This window comes from Neolamprologus multifasciatus, chromosome 23, assembly GCF_963576455.1.
Source record: "Neolamprologus multifasciatus chromosome 23, fNeoMul1.2, whole genome shotgun sequence".
Classification (NCBI taxonomy): Eukaryota; Metazoa; Chordata; class Actinopteri; order Cichliformes; family Cichlidae; genus Neolamprologus; species Neolamprologus multifasciatus.
The window spans coordinates 1,457,864-1,485,479 of record NC_140460.1 but is presented as its reverse complement, the minus strand read 5'-3'; the positions used below and the strand labels follow the sequence as shown (position 1 = coordinate 1,485,479).

The window sequence follows — 27,616 nt, the reverse complement described above, 5'->3', positions numbered from 1 at the left end:
GCGTCTCTATCTCACACAATGAAGCAGGTACAATTCAGATATCCATCTCAAACCTCGTCTTTACAAAGCCCTCCTGTGTTACTCTGTCCTTTGTCTAAGCTGTGATAGGGGCCTGTGTGTGTGTGTGTGTGTGTGTGTAGGGCAGGGGGTGAGGGATAATAGAATGCAGCTTGTCTCTGGGGAGGTGGAGGCTGTGACTGTGCAATCATTACAGGCATAGATCTATCAGTATGTTGATGCCCAGAGCTCCTCCTTTCCCTCCTCCTCTTCTTCCACTTCTCCTTCAGCCCCTCATCCTCCCTCCTTCTCCCCACCTGTCCCCCAGCATCAGCAGAAGACCCCCTGCTCGTATCCGTGTCCCTTCTTTCGCAGCTCCCCGCAGTCCTCAGCCCTCCTCCTCCTCTGATTCGGCTTCACAGTCAGTCTCGCTCTTGATTGGTCCTGCACACTCGTAATGGCAGCATAGGATTAGAATAGATATGAAGTGTCGGATTATTGTTTCATTGGAGTAAACTGTGTGTTTTCTTACTAGTAATGAGATCACATGTATCCGTGTCAGGTGTGCGTGTGGCCTCTGATGACAAACAGGATAAGATTTCATTGCAGGACAAATTGCAGAGCTAGCAGCTGAATTACAAGTGTTTGCTCAAGAAATGAAGACGCAACCATGAGTGCAGCAGGCTCAGCCTTTAGACAACAACACATGGAGTGGCTATGAGTGAGATGGCCACTCGATCGATACTGACTTTGACTGACGGGTTAAAAGAAATCAGCTAATATGTGCAAAAACAAAAATATCAATACTGTTTGACATTTGTAGTGAATAAAGAGCATGTGGGGTTTGGGAGGGTGTGTGCAGTCGCTCCTGAATGTCAGATGTAGCCGCGGGTGGGGTGAAATGGAAAAAGTCGAGCAGGGTTGTATCATTTTACAAAGCGTGGTCAATAACTGAACCCCCGCCAAAGTCATATCCCAAATAACACGGCCGTAGAAGCAGGCTGCAGAGCACAGCAAGCTCCTTTCATGTGTTTGTGTTCACTAAGAATTAGTGGCACGCAAATACACAAATTCACGTGCACGGGCACAAAAGCATGACTCATTAGAGCGTCCTGTGGCGTGCTGATAAGGTAGACCGGAGGCTTTATCCCATTGCGTTGCGGCTTTGCACTTCCCTCGTAAAGTACTGCAGGATTTGCACACAAATAATTTGTTGGCTAATTCAGTCTCAGCGATGAAGCGCAGACTCGGGGTAATTCCAGCGTGACGTCCCAGGTAAAGGTTGTTGCAGGGAGGTCAGCTGGGGAGTTTTCTGAAATGCAAGAAGCATTTTTCAGGTTTTTGTTCCACATTTTCTGTTTTCCGTCTTTTCATTCTTCAGTTTCGTGTTTTCACTGCGCCGTTTCATCGGGTGGAGTTTGCAGACTTCTGGCTGGCCGATCAGCTCAACTCTCTGGTGTTTACTCTCATGGACCTGGAATATCTCTTCTGCTTCTACATCTTCGAGCTGCAGTGGAGCAACAGCAAGGGCCTGTTACCCGACTTTGGAGGTGAGGCGTTATGCTCTGCTTTTGCATGCACAGCAGAAACATAAAAACACTGTCTGTATGTTTAAGCCCTTTGGTTGCACAGGGACGAGCCTGGTGTAGCTACTGGATGGACAGATCAGGGTTATCATGCTATTTGTTCTGCATCTAATGTGACACACTGTTGAGATTTCCTGTGAGACAATATGACATTTTAATCGCCGTCTACTCGAGTGATATCTTGGCCTCCGTGTGCCAATTAACATGGAGCTAATGGAAAGTAAGTGTTGGGTCACACAGAGGGCATCATGTGACTCTCATAATGATGAGTGCGTAGTGCAAAGGGTAACATGGAGAGGAAATTGTTGTAGAGTGAAAGAAGAGGCGATCTTCACAAGTTCACGCCCTTGGAGAGTTTTGTGACTGCATTTTGCACGACTGTGACATCATCACGCTGGCAGAATGTGTCCACAGGACTTCATTTCTCCCTGATCTCCACACACCGGAGTGAACAGTACTCTGTTTTATATCGTTGCAGGTTCCCGAGAGTTCGTGTGCCACAGCTACTCCTACGGTCTCCGTGCCATCATCCAGTGTCTGCCCGCTTGGCTGCGTTTCATCCAGTGCTTGAGGCGTTACCGTGACACAAAGAGGGCCTTCCCGCACCTGGTGAACGCCGGGAAATATTCTACCACCTTCTTTGTTGTCACCTTTGCCGCCCTCTACGCCACACACGAAGGTAGGAGACGGGACTGATAAGCATGTGTACGCTGAGCTATCAGCTGGGCAGACGTTATATAACAGCTTATGTCATTTGCAGTGGTTTGAATCAAAGAGGAACCAACGCGAGCTGAAGAGTCGACAGTTTCCGTGTGTTTCGTGTATTACAGGAACATTTCAGCTCCACACAGAAGGCTAAAATGTGTGTACTCAAAGAGCAGAGGTGACCTTGAGCGCAAATGCTAGAAGCTGGCCTTGGTTTCCATGCCTGGAGCTTTACAAAGAGAGGTCTGTCAAACACAGCTGTGTATAAGCAAGGCTCTGCTCTCGGTTCAGGAGGTCAGACAGAGGAGAGGCAGCAGACTGGTGAAAGTCGTGGATTTAAAAAGAAAAAGCAGAGATTTGAAATTACCAGCAGGTTGGATGTAAAAAGCGAGCGGTTAGCATTAACAGTCGAGTCACTCTCTCCGTAACAGCTTCATAATTACCCTGAAATTATTAAAATGATTCTGATTCAGAAGCCAAATCACAAAGGAATTCGTGTTCAGAGACGCTCGGGCAGTGAAAGCATCTCTTTAGCACGCAGCTTTGCATTTCCCGTCTCCATCGCAGATATTTGTTCACACGTCTCCTTTCAAAGCTTTTCTATTTAAACCCTTGCTGGCATTTTGCTTGCCGATATATTTATTTTCCAGCAAAATGCCAGCGAGGAAACTTCATCTGCAACCTTTTAAATCATTAAATGCTATTTCTCGGCTTTTTTCTCTTTCGATTTAAATTTAAATCAGTGCGTTTGCTTCCTAAGCTGACCGTCAGTGATACTGAATGAACCAGAAGACAGACAGACCTTTTATTTTTCTTCCGTCTCAGTAGGAAAGGCGTCCATTAAACCATATCCTCCTTCCTCCTCTGTCTGAAGCCTGTGTACCCTTAGACTAATGGCCTCCCTTCATGTGTTATTCTGTATGAAGCCGTCTTTCATCCAGCATGATAATGGAGGCCAAGGCTGATCGCTGGTTAAGTGAAGGAGGAGGGTGGGAAGACGGCTCCACAGACACGGACGTTGAATAAATGGTTGAGGAAACTGCCTGTTGAGCAGATCTTTTGAGTATTTCCTACATAAATAGGCTTTGATGACTGAATGCGGCTGCCAATATCAGAATAACCTGAATCCAAATCTGGTAAAGAAGCAATAAGAGCCTCAGACTCACTACGAAGGAGCCTTTAGCGCCGATATTCACTGGAGCCTTGCTGCGGACAGGACGGAGCCAAGTCTGCCTGCATTGCCCAGCAGACCTGACAGAAAAGACAGCAGGTCGGTATCATGTTCACACCACTCGGTCCAGCTGTAAAAGCTGTGTGGAGCGTCAGCCGGTATCTGGCAAAGGTCCCGGCGCCTGCGAGTGGATGTGTCACCTTCATCGCTAACGCTTCCACTGCCACATCACCTCGCCGATTCCTGGAACGGCCCACACAGACCTCCGGGAAGCAAAATGAAGGAAATAAATCACAGGATTCTCCATAGAGGACTGAGTGGTGTTGATTGGCTCGTGCTTCCATTTACTGATCAAAATCTGTAAAATTAAGAGGCACGGTCTCCTCTGTGGTCTGTATGGGCCAAAGTGGAATGTGGCGTTGGAAATGAAGGAATCTGTGTGTGTTGAATCGTATTTTTTAACGTGATTCAGCAAAACTGAGCAGATTTCTCCCCTCAGAGGAAACGCTCAGCTCACCGCTGTGAGCAGCTGATTGGACATTGTCATGAAACTGTAATCTCAGCAGAGGCTGTGAGGCCTGTAACCTGAGAGATGCTGGAGGATTTCCTGGTGTGGGCAGAGTTCCCAAACTGTAGCTGCACTGAGGCCTGACAGTAAAGCAGCTGCTTTTCTCGGGATCGATACGGGATCTGCTTTATGTACAGCAGCCTGAGACTTATCACTGTTTGAGATGCAGAGGAGGCCTAATGCTCATTTAAATTCTTGGGATTTATCCGAAGGCAGAAGAAAACGATGTTTGACGGGCAGAAAGAGAAACGCAGCCCTGTGCTAGCAGGGCGACGGGAAAATGTGATGTTAAAGGTAAACCACAAAGTGCAGTGTAGAGTCACTGCAGGCATGGTTTTAAAGAGATCCCTCCATCTGTAACACCAAATCCTGTAAAACATCTAAAATAACCTCGAGGAACACGACTCCTGCTGGTCTGTGAGAGGTTAACTGTGGTGTGACGGTGGGAACGGACTGAGGCGGCTGTAGAGAAGAATCCCTAAATTTAGAAGAGATAGCCACTGAGAGGAAAGTAAAATGGGTTTAATGCGAAGAGGTTGGAGAGGAAGCAAGGGTGCAGCGGGGGGAGGAGAGGAGAGGAGGGGAGAGGAGAGGAGAGGAGAGGAGAGGAGAGGAGAGAGGAGAGGAGAGGAGAGGAGGAGAGAGGAGAGGAGAGGAGAGGAGAGGAGAGGAGAGGAGAGAGGAGAGGAGAGGAGAGGAGAGGAGAGGAGAGGAGGAGAGAGGAGAGGAGAGGAGGGGAGAGGAGAGGAGAGGAGGAGAGAGGAGGAGAGAGGAGTGTAATTTCCAGCCCCGGGCTGAACGCCTGCCTGTGGACTCTGCTGGAATAGAGATGAACTGACAGCTTTTACAACTTAATTTCATGTTCTGACCCCTCGTTCATTATCAGGAAGTACAGCACACACACCGACACACCGACACAGCTGTAGTCAAACACGTTCTCACGTTTACCGAAAACAGATAAAAGCTCTGCTTTGAGTCTCTCTCTCGCCGTGTGTTTGAACTCTGATTCACCCCTGCAAACCCCAAAAGCAGACTCTTGTTATTATCAGTAAAGCACATCTCGATTCAGATACGAGGTGGAAATCTGATAAAGTGCACATGTTGACATGGAGCTAACAGGTAAAATAATTCAAATAAAGCTGTAAGTATCATGTTAGGTTGGGAGGAAGTCTGAGCTGGAGTTGAATAAACACTCAGATCCTTGATTTATCTGAAAGCACCGAGACAACAGGGTAAAAATAGCGTTTTAAAGCCTGCTTTGAACACAAAGGTATCATCAGAAAATGTCTATAAAATATTCAAACTAAAAGCACCTAAAACTTACGCTGGGACTGTATTTGTTATCATGTAATACTATAATACTACAGAAGTATTAGGTTGTTTGTACTTATGCATTAATACTTTATTGTGCTGTTGTAGCTGATCGAATGACATTTACATGGTTTATTCATAAAGTGAGGCTGTAAGTCAGATAAATCAGATCATTAATGAGGTATTAAAGAAAACAAATATCATTGTTGGACTTTTCTCTAAATTTAAATATCATGTTATCTCTTTGCACCAGTACTTTTGGGTCTCTATTCGTCTTTTGAAGCTTCTTCCTGGTGATGCTGGACAAGTGAGGGCTACAATAAATGACAGTGGGTTTAATAGTAAAACCAAAGGGGAAATCGGCCCTGCTGAAAACACGTGTAAGGTGATAACCAGCTAATGTAGTTAAGTGTTTCAGGTGGAACAATATCCAACCATTTAAACGCTGATGATACTCTGTTTGCAAAGTTATTTGCTTTCACCTTTATTATGAAATAAATGTATTACCTGGGAGAAGGGAGCCGGAGATCGACAGACGGATTGGGGCTGCGGCTGCAGTAATGCGGACGCTGCACCGGTCCGTCGTGGTGAAGAGGGAGCTGAGTGTGAAAGCGAGGCTCTCAGTTTACCGGTCGATCTACGTCCCTACCCTCACCTATGGCCACGAGCTGTGGGTAGAGACCGAAAGAACGAGATCGCGGATACAAGCGGCAGAAATGAGCTTCCTCTGAAGGGTGGCTGGCCTCTCCCTTAGAGATAGGGTGAGAAGTTCGGCCATCCGGGAGGGCCTCAGAGTAGAGCCGCTGCTGCTCCACATCGAAAGGAGCCAGCTGAGGTGGTTCAGGCATCTGACAAGGATGCCTCCTGGGCGCCTCCTGGGTGAGGTGTTCCAGGCATGTCCCACCGGGAGGAGGCCCCGGGGCAGACCCAGGACACGCTGGAGAGATTATATCTCTCGGCTGGCCTGGGAACGCCTTGGTGTTCCCCCGGATAAGCTGGAGGAGGTGGCTGGGGAGAGGGAGGTCTGGGCCTCTCTGCTTAGGCTGCTGCCCCCGCGACCCGGCCTCGGATAAAGCGGATGAAGATGGATGGATGTATTACCTGTATAATTATGATGCTGTGGACTTTTAGATCAGCTGTGCAGTCCCGTCAGACACCAGACGTTACTCTGGGTGTCGGAAGAACAGCAGGTAGCACGAAAGTAAGGACACCAGAGGGAGGCGAGGACACGACAGAGAAATATGATTCTAAGATTTAAATGATTTAAATGTTGAAACGCTTTTATCAGAGAAAAAGAAATCGTTGAACAAGCTGAGTGACACATGAGGACAGTGGGATAGGACTGAGGAGGAGAGCTCTGGAGAAAGTTCAAAAGATCTAATCGCCCCAATACAGTCGAAGGGACGGTGGATGCATCCGGCAGGAGGAAAAGAGGAGGGTTGGTGTGCATCCTCGCAACGGATGGGAATAACTGAAAGATGAAGAATTAGATGGTGTTTCAGTATCTAAGGTTATCTGGCCTTTGTGACAGCGCCGTGGGAGGGGAAGTGTGGGGGGAGCTGTCTACTTCCACGTTAACCTTCTGCCTACCTTCATGTTTCACGCCCTCACAGTTCACTCAGTGTGGAATTCTTGGCCTGCATCAAAAGTTCCCTCGTACGTGTCTGTGTTTGTAGCTGCTAACTAAGCCAAAACATGTGCCACGAGGTGAAAATGAACTAAAACGCTCAGATGGAAGTAAGAGAATCCAAAACAAACCGCGCTGTGAGGGCGAGTGCTGGATTCAGTGAAAAGGAAAAGCTGAAAAATAATTCAACAGCAGCCATTCTTGTTGACCTGTTGCAAAAGATGTGCTCTCTCTTTATCAGCACGACTGGCCAAGACAACAACAGTGTGTGTGTTTGAAAAGAAAATAGAGATCGAGTGTGTGTGACAGGAGCCAGTAAGCACCGTTAGCCCATCCTGACCAATTCAATCAATGCCCATCCCACCATGGTTGACCTCCTAATGACCCAACAGTGACCCATCCTTGTGGAAAGACAGCCTCAGTGGAGGATTAAATACCTCAGCACGTTAAAGCTAAAGGAAATCACATCGGTGGATATTCTCCAGTGAAAGGAGTCTATTGTCTGGGACTAAGTTTAATCTACAGCTGGGAGACCTCGGTGTGGCCGTGGGGACCGGTTCCATCCCGTCGCTCAGCTGATGCAGCAAACAGCACAATGGAGGCAGCGGCTAACAGAACAGCAGTAATTCTCTGTTGTCCCGGCTCTGATCCCTGGCGTCTCGTAGGCCGGAGGCACGTAGAACAGTGACCATGACAAATGAGGGCGAGCCCGATCTGCCTGGTGGCTGCCGTCTGTGTCTGTGCCAGTCGATGTGAAAGGCCATCGGGTGCTGATTTATACATCGGCGCCCACTGAGGAACAAGAAAATCACAGCCGCACGGCTCCCGCAGAGACACGCGGGCGCTGCTGAGCACAGCTATAAAAACACTGTGACATTACGCAGTACATCAAACAGCTGTAAACTAACAGATTGTTGTACAGCTGAGAGCACTTTAACTAATAATAATTATCACGATTAATCCTTCATTCATGTCTCAGAAGGCAGAGTGAGGCGGGGGGGGGGAGAAATAAAATCTACTGTCATAACATCAGGTCCTGTTTTATTTAGCATTATCACCTTACAGCAAGAAGGTTTGGCTTCCTTTAGTCACTGGTTCAACCCTCCAGCCTACATGGGGAAGCATCCTTGGGTAGGATACTGCATCCCATAAGTGCTCTTTGCTGTATCCATCCGAGTGTGTGAAGGTTAAAAGTGCCACGTGTCTGCATGAGTTCTCTCCAGGCACAGCCCAAAGACCTCTATGGCTCTGTCTCTGACAGACTGGAGACCTGTGTACCATATATAACCACTCCTATGCTGTTTTGCTGTTTGAAGATTCCCCCTTGATCCTGCAAAGACCAGTAGGTGCCCGTCTCTGCAGGAACCTGGGCAAATGTTGGTCCTTTATTCATCCAGGTAAAAAATCTCATTGAGATTAAACATTTGAGTTCCTGTTTCTCTTTATTCTTTATTATTCTGGTTGCTTCCGTACGTTTTTTGCCGCTTAACTACTCCCTCAGTTTTCATGCTATTTGCACCGTTCAAACTTTGAAAAATTCTGCTCTTTCTGCTAATTATTGCTATGACTTTTGGTGCTCATAACTTCTATACTTTTTGAGATATTGAATTTTTTATGCAATATTTTTTGCCCATTTCTGCCACATTATCAGTCTGGTCACTAGTTTTCCACGCCCGGTTGAGCTGTGTTTTAGCTCAGTGAGATGAGCAGCCGTTCTCAGACTGGGAGGCCCGGGTTCAAATCCCGCTTATGGCAACATTTCTTTCAGTTACCAATTCAACTTATTTAACTTTTTTTCAACACAAATTTCAGCTTTTTCACCCCTTTTCAGCAAAATTTTCAGTTTTTTCTTCTGTTTTCAGAAAAAACTGAAAATTTTCAGCCTTTTCACCTCTTATCAGCACAATTCTCAGCAGCTTCTGCTCATTTCAGCAGAATTGTCAGTCTCTCCACCTCTTCTCTGTGAGAATGAGTTTGGCTTAGTGAGATGAGTAGCCGCTTTGCGACCCGGAGGGCCACGTTCGAATCCTGCTCACGGCAACATTTCATTTCACCACTTTTCAGCAAAAATTTCTCCGTCTTTACCCCTTTTTTTGCTTTTCACCACTTTTCAGCAGAATTTTCAGTTTCTTCACCACCATACAACTTTCTGCAACTTTTCAACTTTTTCAGCTTTTTTCAGCAGGCAACTTCAGCGTTAAGGCATCCACACAGCATTTTCGCAGGAAATGCAATTTTTTCTAGTTTCCAATAGAGACCTGGCCTCATGGCAGCGAAAGTCAAAACTACATGTACCACATAAGTACATTTAAAGTTTTCCTGACACTGTCACGGCTCCCCTTGACCTCTGACACAATTGACCCATAAAAAGTGCCAACAGACATGCTATGTACATTTTCAAGAGTCCCTAAAACCACTATTTAAACCACATTTACATTTTGCAGGTGGCGCTATAGAGCCATTTTCCCACAGCCAGGGAAAAAACCAATAAAACATGACAGCCGTCATCGCGTTCAAGGCGTGAATTTTGAAGCTTTCCCAGCTCCTCATCTGCAGCTTACCCGTTCATGGTGAATCGCCATGCCAACAGGGCGTGGTCTTAAATAAAAACTCACAATTTTCACAGTGAGGCATCACCAGGGCCTGAAGTTAATGCAGACGACCTTTGAGGTGCATGCAATGAACCTGTGAAGAGGACAAAACTTGATCGTTCCTGTTCCCACTAGGTGGCGCTCTAACTGGCGCTGATTATTTGCATATGAAACTGTTCAGATTAAAGACAATGAAAAACAAACTGTTTGTTTTAGATGTCCAGTTAGTTTTGGTGATTCCCCCCAAACAGTCTGGTTACTTTACCAAGCCTCAACGCCTTTTCACTCTCTGTTTTTATGCTGTGGGCTGCAAGTGTGTAGATTTTAGTGCCGGCATAATGAAAAGTGAACATTGAAGTGTTATAGCTCTCTAAGGGTATCTGTTCAATCAATCAATGCAGGTCTACTCGTGGCAGCAGGGCTCCCTCTAGTGGTAAAAGTGATAATGGAAAAGTTGCGACCCTGCTGAGGGTGCTGATGCTGTTTCATTTCTCTTTACTGCAGCTAAAACCAGAGGATTCTTCAGTGCAAGCCTCTGACACAAGTTGTGTTCGTGTGTTTTCTTTCAGAGCAAAGTCACGCAGACGCCAACACCTTCTTCTACCTTCTGATTGTGTCTTCAATCATCAGCTCCCTGTACACACTGATCTGGGATCTGCGTATGGACTGGGGTCTGTTTGATCGTGGAGCTGGCGAAAACATCTTCCTCAGAGAAGAAATCGTTTATCCACATAAGGTACGTCTGGTTTAATCGCCGTGCCCGTCCCACCCAAACAGACACTAACCCCGTCTGCTCTGTGTCCAGGCCTACTACTACTGCGCGATTGTGGAAGATGTGATCCTGCGTTTTGCTTGGACGATCCAGATTTCTCTGATCACAATGACCAAGATCAACTCTGTGGGCGACATCTTGGCCACCATGCTGGCTCCTCTCGAGGTCTTCAGGTGGGTCTGAACAAAGTTTGTTCCTTACGACGAGCTTCGCAGAGCACCCACGGTGACTCGTGTCGTCCTCCTCACCTTCCTCGCTGCAGGCGCTTTGTGTGGAACTTCTTCCGTCTGGAGAACGAGCACCTGAACAACTGCGGTGAGTTTCGTGCGGTCCGGGATATCTCTGTGGCGCCGCTCAACGCTGACGACCAGACGCTGCTGGAACAGATGATGGACCAGGAGGACGGAGTCCGGAACCGCTCGGGCAAGAAGACCTGGAAGAGGTCGCACAGCCTGTCGCTGCGACGCCCCCTGCTGTCCACCTCACAGTAAGAAACCACACGTGTGCCTGACATCGTGCACTTTTAGTTCACTTTGAAGACGAGTGCAGAGCTCGTATCACTGTAGATGAAAGAAGTTATACTTCTATTAAACATCAGACATGTAAGGATTACACATTCCTCCTCGTTGCTCCTGGAGATTCTAAAACTGTCACACTGAACATTTTTTCATTAATTAAATGTGTTCAAAGATACTACACGTATTTGAAATTTAAAAAAACAGCTGTTCCTTCAGTAGAGGAAGTATCCAGATGTTGCATTACCAGGCTGTACAGCTGAGGTCACTTATGTTGAGCAATCAAGGAAACCCAGGATCTGAACTTAACTTTTCCCACATTCTGGTGTTTGAGCTATGAAGAGATACCAAAAATCCAACCGTATGTGCAGAAATTATACATTTTAATGCTAAAATATAATTATTGCTGTTTTACAAAAAACTTTTTTTATGAATATGTAAAATTACACTGATTTACTTTCATTCCTAAACACAAAAGTAGTTTTAGCGTCATTCTGAGTGTCATTCCTGATTAATTTCCAACTTCTCAGAGAAGTAAAATTGGCAATAAACGTATGATTTAAAAAATATTACTGTGACGTGTGTTTTCTTGTTTTTATGACAGGTGGTCTGATACATTTGTTAAATGCTGTATATGCCTTTGTCTGAATTAAAGTCACAAAGTGTTACACAGTTACTGCAGCGCTCCATTAACATCAGCACAGTAACTGTGCACCGGGAGCTTCATGGCATGGGTTTGCATGGCTCCTGCAGGTGGCCCGGTGCTGCTGCCCATATAGTGTATGCACTTGTGTGAAGACAATACTGACAACTGAGTGCATGAAAAAGCAGTCCATGCAAATGTTTTAAATAGTTAGTAATTAGCGGTGGGTTTTGATCATCGATTTATCGATTAAAATCGATTCTGGCTTGGATAACGTAAAATCGATTCATTAAAATCCTGAATCGATTTTTTAATATAAATTTATTTTGCCCGAAACGCCAGAATCTCAGGTGCAATCTCACAAAATGTCAACAACCACCAAACAGCTAAAACAGTAAATGAGAGCAGGAACACGGATTCTGCACAAAGACTTAAACACACAGCGCGACCCGCGGATCAGAGTCAGTGAGATGTCGCCTTTCTCACGGTCGGGGCTGAACGCCGACAGCTCGCTGATTCTGATCTGTCGGCGGGTCCGAGCTTTGTGTTCACGCCCTTTATGCGCTGATTCTAAAGCTGTTAGTTTGATGTCTCTCCAAACAATATCGACCGAACCAGCAGCAAAAGAAGATCCAAACTAGCTTCACATAAACATCGTCATGAATTCACTCTGACTTTTACTGTTTTGCTTCCACCACGATGCACAGCTCTCTCTCTCTCTCTCTCTGTACTGTTTTCTGCATTATTCGCTTGCTTGTTACGCACAAGTCTACTGTTGTTTACAGCGCTGTAAGCCGACGTTTTTTTTTCTTCGTTTTATATACTTCCAAAAAAAACCCCTAATTTCTGCCGTTCAACAGGCTTCTGAACAAATTTAAACTTTTTAAAATTATACAAAATGCAAAACGCCGTGTCTCTAATCAAACCTCTGTAACTTCAGAGGTAATGTTCATAAGTTGATTAATGGTTTTCTTTCGTTTTTGTTGTCCTGCAGAATATTTTTATAAAATCCAGAACAGGAAAATCACCTTCATGTGTTTCTGTTTTATCTTCAGCTACTTTGACACAAAGGCCTCTGCTGTGACGCTCACACCTTTGATAAAGTCTTGTGTGTGTCAGCTTCCTTTTTATAGATACAAAAATATGTAAATGTACTAATCTGAATTATAATATTTCTGACTGTCAAAATTTCCCAGATTCAAATCGAATTAAATCGAATCGATTCTAGAAATCAGTGACGACACCCAGCCCTATTAGTAATGTATAAGTAACGCAACGTGAAATGAAGTCTCGGTTTTGTCAGATAACGTCTGATTTTCTTTTTAATCGTCTTTATTTCAGATCGAAGAAGGACACCAAGGTGCTAATTGAAGATACTGACGATGAGGCCTTCAGCTGAGTCCACAGCATCGGCACACGCACGCACACAAACACACACTTTACGACACTGTACTTATAAAGACCTCGTTCGCTAACGCCTGACCTCAAAGCTCCTCCCTCGCAGGCCCACCCTTCAGTCTAGAAACCTTTAAAGCAGTGAGGACCATCGGTCACCGTCCTCACCTCTGGGAAACTTACCTCATCTTTACGTCCTTGTAAGTACAGTTGGTCTTTATAAGTATGGAAACAACACACACACACCTATAATGTAGAAACACACACAGAGATAGACCCGCTGAAGCACAAGTATAATATCGCTGCAGGTGAGGAGAGAGCTAATGCCACCCAGACAAACAGCCACACAGTCAGACACATGGACAGACATCAAGGGAAACCTTCTGCACATAACCGGCGAGATACGACCGCACTGCCCGGGGATTATCCTCTTCTGTTTTTTAAACGGACTTTTTTTAATATCTGTTGTTTACTTTTCTGTAGATTCTTCTTTCATTTCCTGAATCTGTTTAGAAGACGCTGCATAAAATAGGCTACCGACGACTGTTTGCACACCTACACTAGGATCAACAGGGAGAAGACAAAGCCAATCAAAAGACTAACAAACACAAACCGGAGGAAGGACTCTACACGCACATCACAGCATATCAGAACAAATCAACTGGTTTCAGCTTGTTGATTCTTTTTATACACCATCTCTCTCTCCTTGTTTTCTTTTTAATTTTTAATATTTTTTAGTTGTAATAACATCAGTGTGCAATCACAACCCTGGAGGCACTTGCAGGAAAAGTGCATTTATTACACAAAATCTTGTACTTGTACACAAAAAGGGAAATTTTGATTCAAACATTTCTAAGTCTGTGAAGTTCCTTTGTAATATTTGATGTGCGTTATTACTCTGTTGTAGTTGTTAAGTCCTTTTACATTGTTTATACTAGTCAGACTAGTTGGAGCATCTGATTGTTGATGTGTTTTATAATGTTTGGAATGTTTTTCATGGTTGAACTTGTGCCACATTTTTAACGAGCTCACAGTTAGGACCCTCGGTTATCCCCGACCTCTAATTAGTGCGTGAACGTGCCCTGTTAACTGCAGCGAGTACACGCGCTGCTTTTCTTTACATTAATTACCAAAGTTTTATTTTTTATGAATGTGACTGTGGCTATGGTAGCTTCCTTTAACAAGCCTGCTAACTGATATGAAAACCAAACGTTTAAAAGCAGATTGAAGTTTGCAGGCTGGAGATCACAGTAACATAAGCAGAGGTGCAGCTGATCAGCTCGGTCCTGTTCCAGAAAGCAGGTTCAATAAATTCGAGGTTTTCGGCTCCAGAACAAGCTGATCGGAGTTGCTTCAAATCAACTCTGAGTGTGAGGAAACTGAGCCGTGATCAGTGCAGCGCTCATCAGCCAATCATGGGTTTGACTGTGGGCTACGACATTTAGCAGAAAAGTAAATGAAAAACAAATAGGGGGTCAAAGTCAGCATTGTCCACTCAGTCATTCTTTACTTTACTGAATCCAAACAAAATATATTTGAGTTTGGCACAATTACAGTGGAAAATAAATGATTTGTAGACATCTATTGAATTCAATTTGATTAAAAACAGTCTATTTAACAAAAGGTGAATCCATTTCAGAATGAAATGAAACCAGGACACATCCAGATACTCCGGATGTGTCCTGGTTCTCGAACTTATTCTAAAATGCTTTCAGACCCTGAAAGTCGCTGAAGATGCTGAAATCTTCCTGTCATCTCCAACGTGAAAGCGAATGAAAGTGATTACTGCACTAGTGCACACTGTCAGGCATCAGTGCAGGCCATCTCGTGGACAACCTGACAGATTCCTGACTGCCCACAGAGCTAGAAGGATGCATCCTATAGAGCAGAGCCGGTAATAAATCCGTGGTATCCCGTGGTCGCTGACTCTGCTGTTACACTGATGACAGATTTATTATGAAAGTTAACCATCATAAACAACAAGCTAACATATAAATGGGATTGGACTGTTTGTAAGGACCAGCTTCTGTCCCCTTGGTGCTTTAAGACTGACTGCACGTTTGAGAAAACCTTAAAAGTTGTTTAAAGAAAATCTGTCAGTGAGCAGTTTAATTATAGAGTCTGTTGCCCCGGTAACTGACCCGATGTTTAGATTAATCCGTCTCTAAAACATCAAATCCAGAGTTTTCACCAGGCACGTGCAGGGGGGGGGGGGGGGGCTAGAGGGGCTTGAGCACCCGCCCCTTTAAACCTCTCTGCACGGCCCTGGTTTTCACTCAAGTTGTCACTAACCCTGCTCTCTGGAACGTGGCCCACGTAAACCGTGGAGCACTTTTAGATTTCACTGAGCTCAGCGAGTCCCGTCAGTTTTAAAACCGATGTGCCGGATCATGTTTGTGCATCTTGTCTTAATATGAACTCGTTTGGTTCTCCGGACCATGTTAGTCTTGAGTAATGGTTGAAAATTAGGCGACTGGGATTCTTTACGTTGATGAGGATGCTTCGCCTTCCATCCAAAATAACAGAATTCCCGTGATTACTGACGCCGGTGTTGCCAGATTTGGTGGTTTTCCATCCAGCTGCAGGTAAACGGTCGTTTCGTTCGGGCAATAAAATCCATAATGATTAATAACAAAAACAAAACTGGGCTACGTGTAAGACCATCCGGGGACTTGGCAGTGGTCAAACACTTAATAAGCTCGTTCTCAGCTCTTTAACAACAAAGCTCTCGGCTGTGGCTTATTTCCCGAGGGACGCCGCAGCGGATGGATCTGCATGCTTGATTTGGTGCAGATTTTCACCGGATGCTCTTTCTGCTGCCATCGCTCTTGCTTGGGATGATGCTAGAAGCCCTCTGTGATCCCGAGCTTAAACCCTTCACATCTAAGGCTGTAACAACAGTAACCATGGTTACAGATCATGTCAGAGCCACAGATCGTGGATAATGCGCATTATCCACGATCTGTGACAATCAGGTGTCTTTGCTTCTGTAACGCACACTTGAGCTTAAGCGTTGCTTCACTTACTTCAAAGTGTCGTCAGTAACAGCTGAGATAAGTGCGCTGCGTGTCTGGCCAACGCTATTACCGGCTACTGGTTTAAGTTTCAAGCGTCTCCTGTGAAAGGCCCGCTGGCTGTCCGAGAAACGGCGACGCTTTAACGCTGCGTCCACGTGTGCGTGTTTGACCCTCTCGCCCTGCTGTTCCTGCCCGTGGCTACACGGTGTCACCACCCACTAGTCATGAGACAAAGCCCAGGGAGCTACAAGACCGACTTATTACAGAAACGTCTCCTGTTTCTGATTCTTTTCTTTTTCTCTCCTCATAGCGGCTGAAAGGCTGAAAAGCCTCCGAGTGCAATGAGCTTAACGTGAACTTGAAAAAGCTGGAAAGTCAAACTGTGTCGTATCTGTTTAAAGTTGAGAAGGTGGATCTGTCCGTTTAAACACACAGCATGACTTTATACACACATTAAACATGACACACACGCACGCATCGCCTCTCTCGTGTCAGAGAGCACAAACACTACAGCAGATAGTTTTGTAAAAAGGCTCCGTTGTCTTGCCTGCATGCTGCTTTTTCTTTTACATTGTACATAGATGTTAATTTATTTGACATAATGTGTATATTAGTAATCATTGTAGCCACTGACAATGATTGATTTCATACGTTGCCATTTCTGCTCCAGAGCGAACAGTATTTTGGAGGCGACGAGGAGATTTTTGATCGTTCACAGTCCCGCACTTTTCCCCCTCCGTGTGTAAATCTGTTGAAACGTGTTTGTATAAAAATAGAAGAAGAAAAAAAATCCACAAAGATGGAGAACGTGATCAGTCGTTGTTGGTGATTCCTTCGTGTTTAGATATAAACGGGGCTCGAGGAGAAGGACGAGGTGGGGGGGACTCCGCGTCCTGCGCTGTTCGTACATTTGTGAATGTGCATGAAAATATTGTGGACATCATATCGTTGTTAGTCGCCCTGCAGAGTACTGTGGGAGGGCACAGGACGAGATCCCAGTCCGGGGACGACCCACACCACAACATGATAGCGCTAAACTGATCCACCGCGTACTTCTTGAATATCTGATCAAACTAATGAAGGATCTTTATCTGCTCACTGGAAGCGTTTCAAGGCGCTTCGATGTGAGAAAAAGATGTTTTAGTGATTTAGTGTCTGTCTGAAATGTTCAGTGTGTGTAACCCGCTGACAAAAACAAAAACAGGGTGATTTTGTACAGATGTTACACGACGATAAGCCCTGACACCCCTCTTTTTCCCCTCACGAGTGAAGGTTTTGTTTTCACTGCCTGCTGAAACCTTCACGATGTTAAAGTGCTCGATATCTGTGCATCCCCCCCCCCTCCCTCGATGTTGTTTGTACCCTTTTCTCTAAACTAGCTGAACGTGATAGTAACTGTAGTTTGGTAGATGGATGTTCTACTTTGATACTTTAAAATTTAAAAAGATGACAGAATAATTACATTGTGGCTAAATGTGACTTAAAGAGACATGAAGGGAAAATGTCTTACATGCTGAACCATCCTCCCCGAGTCCCTTTTACAAAGTAGTTTGTACATGTCGAGTGTATAACGCTGTTCTATGATGGTTTTTCTGATGGTATTTGTATTTCTGTATACACTTTGGTGATCCTGTCATATCTGGGTTTTATAAACCACGATTATTTTTAAAGCTCACTCGGCCTCTCGACTCTTCTTTTAACCGCCGCTGCACACAGTAAACCTTTATCTGCGATCTGCGTCTCCACCCTGCAGCGGGGCCCCGATGCAGCTCTGTGAATATAGAAATAAACCTCAGCACACATGCGTTATGGTTCGTTTCTGCACTTTAACAGTGTTCTTTGGTTTCTTTTGCATGTTGTGATTCGTGCTCGTTTCATGTCTGCACCGTATTGTGCGGTTTTGAAGTCGATTCTTCACCCGCTCTTGCGCTTAAGTAGGTCTGTCCAACAGCGCTGGCAGCCGTTGGGGATTTGAGGTCTTTCTCTCTTCTCTTTCTTTTAATTCCCAGTGGGCAGACAGACAACGTCACATTCAGCGTGCCAACCAGGAGAAATGAATCATTGAGAAGCATGAAGATCACGCTTGTTGGCAGAGAGAAAGCCCCCACAAAAATCAAAGGAGAACACGGTGAACTTTGTTGAATCATCATGTAAAAAGCTCTCATAATCCAGCTGAAGCATCACAGCAGTTTTTCTCTGTTTATTTCTAACTTTGGACGCCACCGCGGCACTGCGTCAGTGTTTAGCGTGTCATGTGACCAGTTTACCCGGATACATCTGAGGAACATTTAAGGATTTAATTTGTAACAAAACTACCGACTACCGGTGTTGTGCCAAAGCAGGTATCCCCGACAGAATGTGTTTCCCCTGTGCTGGGAGCAGGAAGTACTGATGTTTTCATTTTGTGAAAAAGTGAAAAATTAGTATCGTTACATTAGGGGAGACCGGGGATAGTTGTAACATTTTTCACATTTCTGTCTGTAGCTTGGAGCTCTTTTAAGGTAGTGGATTCAAAATGTAATGCAAAGTATTTACATGTCTCTGCTATTAAATAGTGCAGCTATTTTCTCTGCAGCACAATTACCCATTGCATGGTATGGCCTCAAACACAAAGAGTGAAATGTTACAATTAACCCCATAGTCTGGGTTAGTTGTAACACATCCTGGGGTGAAATGTAACACAATGAAATAAGGGTACTAACAAAACATTAACATGTAATCTGTATGTAGCTATGTGTGTGTGTGACAGAATGCAGAAATCTAGCTTTTGAACATATTCCAACCCCCCAAAAAAGACAAATTATGGAATTTTCTGCAACTGAATATTTCATTAATTTTGGTTGGTCTTCCTTGAGTTTGGCCTCATTGGCTCAGTGGGCATTATAACCTACAACTCTTGCACCAACATTTGAACATAACAATGAAGCTGAAAAAATATTTTTTCAGTAGTTGTTCACCAGCATCGCAATTCCATTACTTTTTATCATGGCTTACCTTGGTGTGGTTTACAAAGTGCTTCAGAAAGATGAGGAAATCTGTTTCTTGCACCCATCCTGATTTATTTCCACTACCAGTACTTCCTACTGGTCCATCTCTGACACAGTGGTCTGCATAATGTATGTGTGGGAACACAAACAGTGGAGGAATTGTGTTGCCAATGGCATTAACCGCATATACAAAAGCGACCAGTGAACCTCTCTCTGCTGATGTCGTTGCCCCAACTTGTTTAATATAAGTTAAAGTAATAGTGTGGTAAGTAGTAACATCTGCATTATTGTTACAACTGACCCAGACTGTTGCTGTTACAACTGACCCAGACTCCTATAGCCATGAACTAGCTAACATTACAGCCAACGGCTAAAACATTAGCACTAAAGACCTACACAGAATATATCCCCACAGACATACAAATAACATAATTTAAGTTTGATGAGTTTAACTGCAAAGCAGATAATGCTATTAGAAATTGAAATAAAGTAGAAAAACGTACTTTTTGGTATACAAATTACTTTTTTTCGTGTTAAATTGTCTGTGTTTGACAAAATGTGCTGATTTTTCACATGTGATAGCAGAACTGAGTTGGGCATGCACAGGATGAGTCACATCATTTGAAACTTAGCCCTGATTGGAGAAATTGGAAGTGTTACAACTGACCCACGTTACAACTATCCCCGGTCTCCCCTACCATTCAGTTTGAGGGTTACAACAGAAAATTATATATTTATTGCTCACGGGGTATCAGATGAGATTATTTTAATAAACCATTAACATTTTGGCTGATAACTATTTTTATTCTCCTGTAACTTTACTATATAAAGAGCTAAATCCCCCAAAGTTTCAGGAGTAATGTGTCATAATAAGAAGTGTTTGTGAACAAAAAATCAAGAATGTGGGAGACTGTTTGTCCGTGATTTACACAGGGGGAACAAATTGTGGCAGGATTAGGGATGGGTATCGTTTAGGTTTTATCCGATACCGGTGCCAAACCGGTACTTTTGAAACGGTGCCGGTGCTTAAACGGTGCCCAAACCGGTGCTTAAAGAATGGAAAACACAAAATTGGTCCAAAAACCTCTCATGTTCAGCTGTTTTTTTGTAAAAAGATAACAATGTTAGTCTTTTCTGCAGGTATAGGGCATATATGGTATCACTCTGGGCTGGAAGCAGTGCTTAAACAATGGAAAAAACACAAACTTTGTCCAAAAACCTCTCATGTTTAGCTGTTTTCCACTTTTTCTTCGGTCATTTTAGCCTTTTTGGCCAGGGTGAAGGGAGTATCTGCCATCAAACAAGAAGACAGCCGCATGTAGCTATGATGGTGTTTGCTAGTTCACGTTACATGCATTAATTTAATAACGCGGTTAGCTTACTCAACGTAAATTACACACGAACAACATTAAGCTACTCACGCAGAGAAGAACGGCTGCTGCTGCATCATCATTTCTGCTACACTGGCAGGGCTAGGTTCATCGGATTTAAAGTGTGACCTCCTTTGACAGTATCAGCTTAAAGCACTTGTTGCAGGCTGCTGAGTTTGCATCTTTTGCTGTGAAGTACAGCCAGACTTTTGACCGCTTTGCCTTGGGCATTTTTAATCTGTAGCTCTGCTCTAAAAGAACGTACGTACCTGGACCCGCCTACTATCCTCGAAACGTAAAATGATTGGCTAGAATCTAAAGTGTATCATTCCATACCAGTTGGTGGCGGTAATGCACCTTTCAGTTGTTTGCCAACCGCCAATAGAAATGTAAGGAAGAAGAAAGTGTATCACAGCTCAGGAAAAAAAAGCACCGAAATAAAGCACCGAAATGCGCGCTGCTTTTCGGTCTGGTTACTACCGTTTATGTCAGAACCGGTGCCATGATGGCACCGGATACCGGTACCCATCCCTAGGCAGGATCAGCCTGATATTATTTGTATCCCACTATAACTTCGTTGTATAACGAGCTAACATCTCAAAAATGTCAGGAGTAGTTAGTCAGTCATAATAAGAAGTGTTTGTAAACTAAAAATCAACAATGTGGGATCCTGTTTGTCTGTGATTTGGACAGTCCAGCGTGCGCTCCCGATGCAGGGGAAACAAATTCTGTCGGGGATACCTAGTTTGGCACGACACCGGACACATTATACTTTGTTTTGTTGGAAAAGCGGACAATGATTATTCTTATTTAAATACAGAATTGTGCAAAAGTCTCATTTCTTTTCATTTTGCTCCGAAAATGGGAAATCGGTCCAGTCATTTATTGAAGCTTGTACAAACAGTGCAAAAGGCAAACGCAGAGTTTGTGCATTTCTAATGAGCCTAAAGTCAATATTTGGCAGCGCAGTCCGAACTCTTAATTCTGTAAGTGTTCAGGAAGAGTTCTCCAGGACATTCAGAGCTCTTCTTTGTTCTGTTGAGCTATGCTCTTACTGCACTGTCAGTATGTTTGGGGTCACTGTCATGCTGATAAATGAAGCCATTAATAATCAGATGCCTTCCAGATGGTTTTACATGATTAAAATCTGCTGGCACTTTTATTTGTTCATCAATCCATCAAGCTTGACAAAATCCCCAACACCACTGGCTTCAGTCTGCCTCAGATCATCACACAGCATAGCCATATTTGGGCATAAAGACGAGGATTTTTAACCAAAAAAGTCAAATGCAGCCTCAGCTGTTGATTTTTGCTCCACTACTTATGTAATTTGGCATACCTCAGCCCTGTTCCCGTCCTTAATAATTGCTTTTTTATATCCCTATTTTCTCTGAAGCCATTTCTAACCAAGCTTTGGTGAACAGTAGATGGATCAACTGAAGGGCCAGATGTTCTCTCAGGTCATCAGTCATCTACTGTTTGCGGTTTTTTGTAGACAACTTCTCTTTTTTTACTCATCTAGTTTCCTCAATTTTCTAAATGACACAGATATTTTTTGCTAATCAGTTAGTTTGTTACTATTCCATGCATTCCAACTGTTTCATCTTTGGCATTTTTCATAGATTTCCACTAAGAAATGACAACAGATTCTGTTTTGTGACTGTCAAAACTTTTGCACATACCTTTAAAAATAAATGCCTCTTTAGTTATCGAAGCAGCTGCAGGTTTCTATTGTCGTTTGAGCTCCAGGTTTTTTGGTCTGTCAAATTATCTCCTCTTCACAGGCTCCATCTGCGCACACAGACACTCCTCGACAGTGACTGCGAGCTGCGTCGGCGAGGCTGTGTTGGTTAAACTCAACGACAAACAAGCTGCTAAGTCAACATCTAAGAAGTTCACAACTAGGTTGTTTATTTTATGATAACTGATACAGGATAAATGTTATACATTCTATTTTAACACTGATATTTCGATTTTATTTTCAATGTCAGTATGCAAAAAAAAGAACAATGCAAAATTAAACATTTGGTGATGAATATGATACATAATTTGATCTTCATTAATATTAAACCAATTAATCTTAAGGACTCATCGTTGCCCCAGTGATAACTTGTTTAGCTACAACACAAAAAAGGGGGAAATACAAAAAAAATAAACAACAAACATCAAGAGTTGGCTGACAGCAAACACTGTAGAGAACCACATGATCTTTAGATGTGTAGATGCATATATAAAAATACAGGATCCCTGTTGTGTGTATATATATGCACATACAGTAATAACGCATTTACTATAGTTGCAGAGCCTGCAGTGGGCCTACAATGAGACAAAAATGAAGAGAGCAGGATACACATACATACACACGTTTACCATAATCTCCCCATAGAAACACACAGAAACCAACCGACCGACCCACAGGCAGGCTCTCCGGCTTTAGAGGCTAAAAACTACATTTGACTTAAAAAAAAGGAAAAGAAAAAGAAAAAAAACAGACATTCACATTTCTCAAACAAATCCCATGATCTCATGAGTCCTCACCTGATCAGCTGACTCAGCCGTCAGCCTTATTAACGTTACTGCCACCACAGAAGCTCGAATGATGAAGACGCCGAGGATGATGAACTCCGTTCGTCCACTCGTGCCGCCGATCAGGGCCGAGCTGGCTCTCGTTGATTACTTCACTGTCTGTTGGCCCTCGTCCCCGCATCGTCACTCCTCTCGCTCACTCACTGACTCACTGCGTTTCTGCCAGTTTCTTCATCCGTGAGTCAGAGTGACTGAGCGAGCGCGTCGTGGAGACACGACTGCAGCTGTTTATGTCTGTGTTTAGTGTACGTATGTCCTTTGCATTCATGCATTTACCTGTGTGTGTGTCTGTGTGTGTGTGCGCGCATTACTGTCCATCTGTGCAGGCCTCTACGGTGAAGAAGGGGCTTTGCTACCGCTGTAATGAACCTGGTATCTGTTGACCATCTGCCCCTTCACTTCAGTCGAGAGGCAGGTAGTCTTGCAGGGGATGAGATCCTCCTCGTCTTCGCCCATTAGCCAGTTCTGTACGGAGCGTTCAGCCGAGGCTGCAACATGATTGGTCAGCCAGCTCTGGTGCCACTTGTCGAAGCGTTCGTGCTGGCTCGCTGCCACTCTGTGCTGCGACTGTGAAGGAAGAAGACAAACTGTCAGAGACTTGTCACCGAGAGACAAAACCGGATTTAACAAGCAGAAAACTAGCAGGATTTGTTTTCTCCAGCAGAGCTCTGACGAGACCCACGCGGAGGACGGGTGTCTAAATTTAAACTTAGATGCCAGCCTACCTTCCTGGCCTTGACGAGGGCCCCTCTGCGGTACATGTAGTCCTCAGAGTTCATGACAAACACCATCTTGTGAGTGTTGAGTTTAAAACGACAGTCGAGACTGCCGGCGTTTTCCACGCCCAGCTGGCGGTGCCACTCTCTCCTGCAGCGCATCGCCTCCACCTGTCGCACTTGCCAGCGGCGAAAACGGCGCAGGTTCCTGAAAAAAACGGAGACACGGTGTGGATTACAAAAAAACTGGCTTGACATATTCTCAGGGTGCCTGAAAGACATCCGTTATACCCTGTTGATCTTTACAAATGTTATCTGAGAGGACAGCAGATCTGTCATCAGATACCTTTAACAGAGCGTTCCCATAATGCTGAGCTGAGGCACAACGAGCCAAACATAAAACATGAAATCAATCAAAATCTATTTGTAAGTTTTACTTGATTGTTAGTTGAACAAATTCTGTCTAGTCTAATACACATAAAAGAAATGCACATCACAGCACAACGTTTATTAAAAATAAGACTCGTAATGCTGAAGGTGTGCAGGAATTCAAATGCACTTTGGTTTCTCTTTCCAAGTATAATGAAATATAATATATTACAGATTCATTTCCACTGTCACACCTTTATTCTGCTGTTATTGATACTGCCACATAAGTAGAAACAGTAGAAACATCTGTCATACCTGGGCAGAAATACGGGCTTGAAGAAGTAGCCCTCTGCTTGAGAGCACAGACTGGACTCTGTTCCTACAAACTGCTCCATGTAGCTCGACAGGCACTAACACAGGAAAGTTCCAGCGAGTTTAATCAAAGTCCAGTTATTCATTTCCAAGTTTCTGGCGTGTAAACAAGTTTAGAAATTGTTAATAAATAAGTGTTTACCTGAACATCTAGCGGGTCATCAGCCTGGGCCTCCTCAGTGTCCAGCAGCTCGATGGTCATTGTCACTTGACCCTTGTTTTGAATAAACATCACCTGATGACAAAAACAAAACACCCATGTTTGAATGACCTCACTACACCTGAGTCAAAACTATGACCCAAACATGTGACATGTGCTTTATTCAAACAATTACTTAATAATAATAATAATAATGCATTAATAAGCATTTATATAGCGCTTTTCAACGCTTTACAATTCCACTATTCATTCACTCTCACATTCACACACTGGTGGAGGCAGCTACAGTTGTAGCCACAGCTGTCCTGGGGCAGACTGACAGAAGCGAGGCTGCCATATCGCACCATCAGCCCCTCTGGCCATCACCAGTAGGTGAAGTGTCTTGCCCAAGGACACAACGACCAGGACAGAGAACCCAGGGATCGAACCGGCGACCTTCCGGTTACAGATGAGCTTCCCCTGAACCACAGTCGCCCCGACTTGACTGTAATTTCCCAAACTAAAGGCCCCACATGGCTGCGTGGAGCTCGGCAGACCACAGTCTGAATGTTATAGCTGTGTACAGTCACTGAGGGGCAGTGCCAAACATATTTGGAGCAACTAGTCTATTGAAGGCCTTTATGGGGGTTTTTGGCTGCTGTTGGTTCACCTTCATTGAACGTCTTTGTAGTGAAGCAAACAATATTAGAAACAATCAAAACTGTCTGTGATTCTCATTCTGCTCTTCGGATCGAGCTCTGGCTCATTTCCCATCAGTCTACCTACAACATCATCATCAGGTTTGTGTTGTTTTGGTAGAAATGCACACAAGCACATCTGCATTGTTTCACACACAAAATCTTTCGCTCTGTGTAGTAAAGTTCCTGCACGAATGGACATAAACGCAATGAATTCCTCTTGAGTCAAAGATGGACAGCAGCAAAACAGTCGGTACCCAACCAAAGAGAAGCCGAGAGGGAGAAGTGGCCTCATGTTGTAGCGTTCTCAGTAGAACTGTGCCATATTATACACATCATTTAAGAAAGCATACTTTATTGATCCCTGAGGGGAAATTCCTCTTTGCAGTTAACTCGTTCACCCAGTGAAGCAGTGGGCAGCCATCGGGCGCCCGGGGAGCAGTTCAGTGGATTCGAACCACCAACCTTCCGATCATGGGGCCACCTCTCCACCTACTGAGCTATCCCTGCCCCAATAACAATAATACACTACATCTCTCCCCCCGCCCTCCTCATACTCAGTAGTATAGCGTTTCTCATCCCTAGCATGCAGATAAAATTAAAATGTTAAAAGATAAAATTACTGAACACTGTGCTGTTTTCTCATTTGAACAATACCATCTTTTTAAAAAAACAAAGCAAGCAAACAAACCGTTTGGATCCCAGAAAAGCATTTCCATTCTTCTACAACCGGTAATCAAGTATTCAACACCTGTTATCAAAGCGTTAGTAGCAGAGAAAGGAAGCATCTGATTACATCGAAGTGTAAACGTGTTTATCACGCTGTGGTACAGCTGGCTGTCATTAAATAACTTCAGGTCCACAAAAACGTTAAATCTCAGTCATTAGTTGGAAGGTGAAATTTCAATCGACTGCACCAAAGACTCGAACAGCACGAGAAAAATGTAAAGAATGAATCCTTGGGGGAAAACTCCAATACTTGGACTGGATGAGTGAGCTGGCTTTTGTTTTCCTACAATCACGTCCGTAAAACATTCCTTTACAAAAACAGCTCAAGTGATGCACTTTCCTTTTATGGGTACATTTAGTCCTCTGGAAGTTTAACTGTCCTGTGAAATCGCAGAGCAGCATATTTTTACTGCAGAGAAGGATCATCTGAAATAGTTTCAGCTGTGTGTCAGGGCCAAGCGTTTAATCCACTGTGCTCACCTTGAAGCAGTTCTCTTCGGCCATCACTCGCTCAGCTTTCCACTGGTAGCTGGTCTCCCAGGCTGCTCTGACACACTGTGAGGACAGGTTTCCCCCGGCTGCCCCTCGTTTCCGCTCAGCCAGGTAAAGCTCAACCACTTGCAGACACACCTCGTCGCTCACCAGGTGCTGCAACTTTAGTCAAAGAGGTAAATATTAGAATATGCCAGTGTTCACACTACAGAGTCACGGGACTCACAGAATTAACCTGCGTGTGAAACTGCTTACCTGTCGGATGATGTTGTGGATGACTTTGTCGATGGTGAAGCCGATATAGGCGTGGATGGTGAACATCTCCCTCAGCGTGTCCTCGTATTGTGTCGAGTCCAGGTTGCCATCAAGCAAACTGCGCACCATATCGAGGAAAGCTGGGTAATACTCCTCTAACTCCACCTCGCCTGTGGAAGGAAAGGACAGCACTTTTGTTAGAGCAGCTTCTCATTAAATCCTCCGTGTGGGTGTGCAGTGGAGACTAGGGCTGCACGACACTAGGAAAACCTGCGATGTGCGATAACTGATCAATATTGCGATAGCGATATGACTTGCGATAAAATAAATAGCAAAACAAAAAAACTAATACATAATTTCTGTTTTACTGCAACAGTTTTATTTAAAGAAAGCTGCTGGATTAGCAGAGTAACACCAAAGTGCACTTTAACATTGAAACATTGCCCCCATAAAAATCGTCTGAGGCTTGAATTCTCAAAGACATCCTTCCCGGTCGCTATAATTAGTTTTGAATAAACAGAACACACTTGTCGGTCTTCTTTAAGATCCCAGCTGGCCAGCACCTCACGTAATACACGGGAAATATTTTCACTCGTGTGAGAGTCTGGAAAACACAGTCAGACACCGTGTTTTCAGTTCAGTCTTCGGTGAGGAAGTGCACTGTGAAACTCATATGGCTCCGTTGTACGACTTGATCATAGGTCTGTAGTTGTTGCGTAGTTTTCAGCTTGGCTCAGTTCAAACCTGACGGTCTTGCGGCGTGTTTCGTACATTTGTGGAATGGCGACGTGGGAAAAGTAGTTTCGTGAGGGGATGCGGTTTCTCCGGTCCACTTTATGACTGGTGAAGCCGTCTCTGCTAACTATATTTATAGGCATCATGTCTTTGTCAAAACATGTGTAATGGCCTCTGTTATTTCTTTGTAGCGCTTCGACGTTTTCTCATAAGTTGTTCCACTTGAAAAACTCGGATACAGAGACGACTGCGGCGCTCTTTGTCTTAACG

The 27,616-nt window shown here is 44.2% G+C and overlaps 2 protein-coding genes across 3 annotated transcripts in view; one reads left to right on the top strand and one right to left on the bottom strand.

Annotated features, from left to right (window-relative positions):
* The window catches only part of xpr1a (xenotropic and polytropic retrovirus receptor 1a), a 100,144-nt gene extending 72,639 nt beyond the window's left edge, over nucleotides 1-27,505 (top strand). Inside the window, exons 10-15 of the mRNA XM_085150217.1 lie at nucleotides 1,379-1,547; nucleotides 2,062-2,262; nucleotides 10,126-10,292; nucleotides 10,362-10,501; nucleotides 10,591-10,815; nucleotides 12,828-27,505. Coding sequence (XP_085006343.1) covers nucleotides 1,379-1,547; nucleotides 2,062-2,262; nucleotides 10,126-10,292; nucleotides 10,362-10,501; nucleotides 10,591-10,815; nucleotides 12,828-12,885 — 960 coding nt within the window. The 3' untranslated portion in view covers nucleotides 12,886-27,505. The remainder of the gene's footprint in view (nucleotides 1-1,378; nucleotides 1,548-2,061; nucleotides 2,263-10,125; nucleotides 10,293-10,361; nucleotides 10,502-10,590; nucleotides 10,816-12,827) is intronic.
* sin3b (SIN3 transcription regulator family member B) overlaps nucleotides 14,500-27,616 on the bottom strand; it is a 26,348-nt gene continuing 13,231 nt past the window's right edge. For both annotated transcript variants that reach the window (XM_085150215.1, XM_085150216.1), the window contains exons 14-19: nucleotides 26,612-26,781; nucleotides 26,345-26,518; nucleotides 24,441-24,533; nucleotides 24,242-24,336; nucleotides 23,567-23,765; nucleotides 14,500-23,408 (exon numbers count right to left, since the gene is read on the bottom strand). In XM_085150215.1, coding sequence (XP_085006341.1) covers nucleotides 23,172-23,408; nucleotides 23,567-23,765; nucleotides 24,242-24,336; nucleotides 24,441-24,533; nucleotides 26,345-26,518; nucleotides 26,612-26,781 — 968 coding nt within the window. In that variant the 3' untranslated portion in view covers nucleotides 14,500-23,171. The remainder of the gene's footprint in view (nucleotides 23,409-23,566; nucleotides 23,766-24,241; nucleotides 24,337-24,440; nucleotides 24,534-26,344; nucleotides 26,519-26,611; nucleotides 26,782-27,616) is intronic.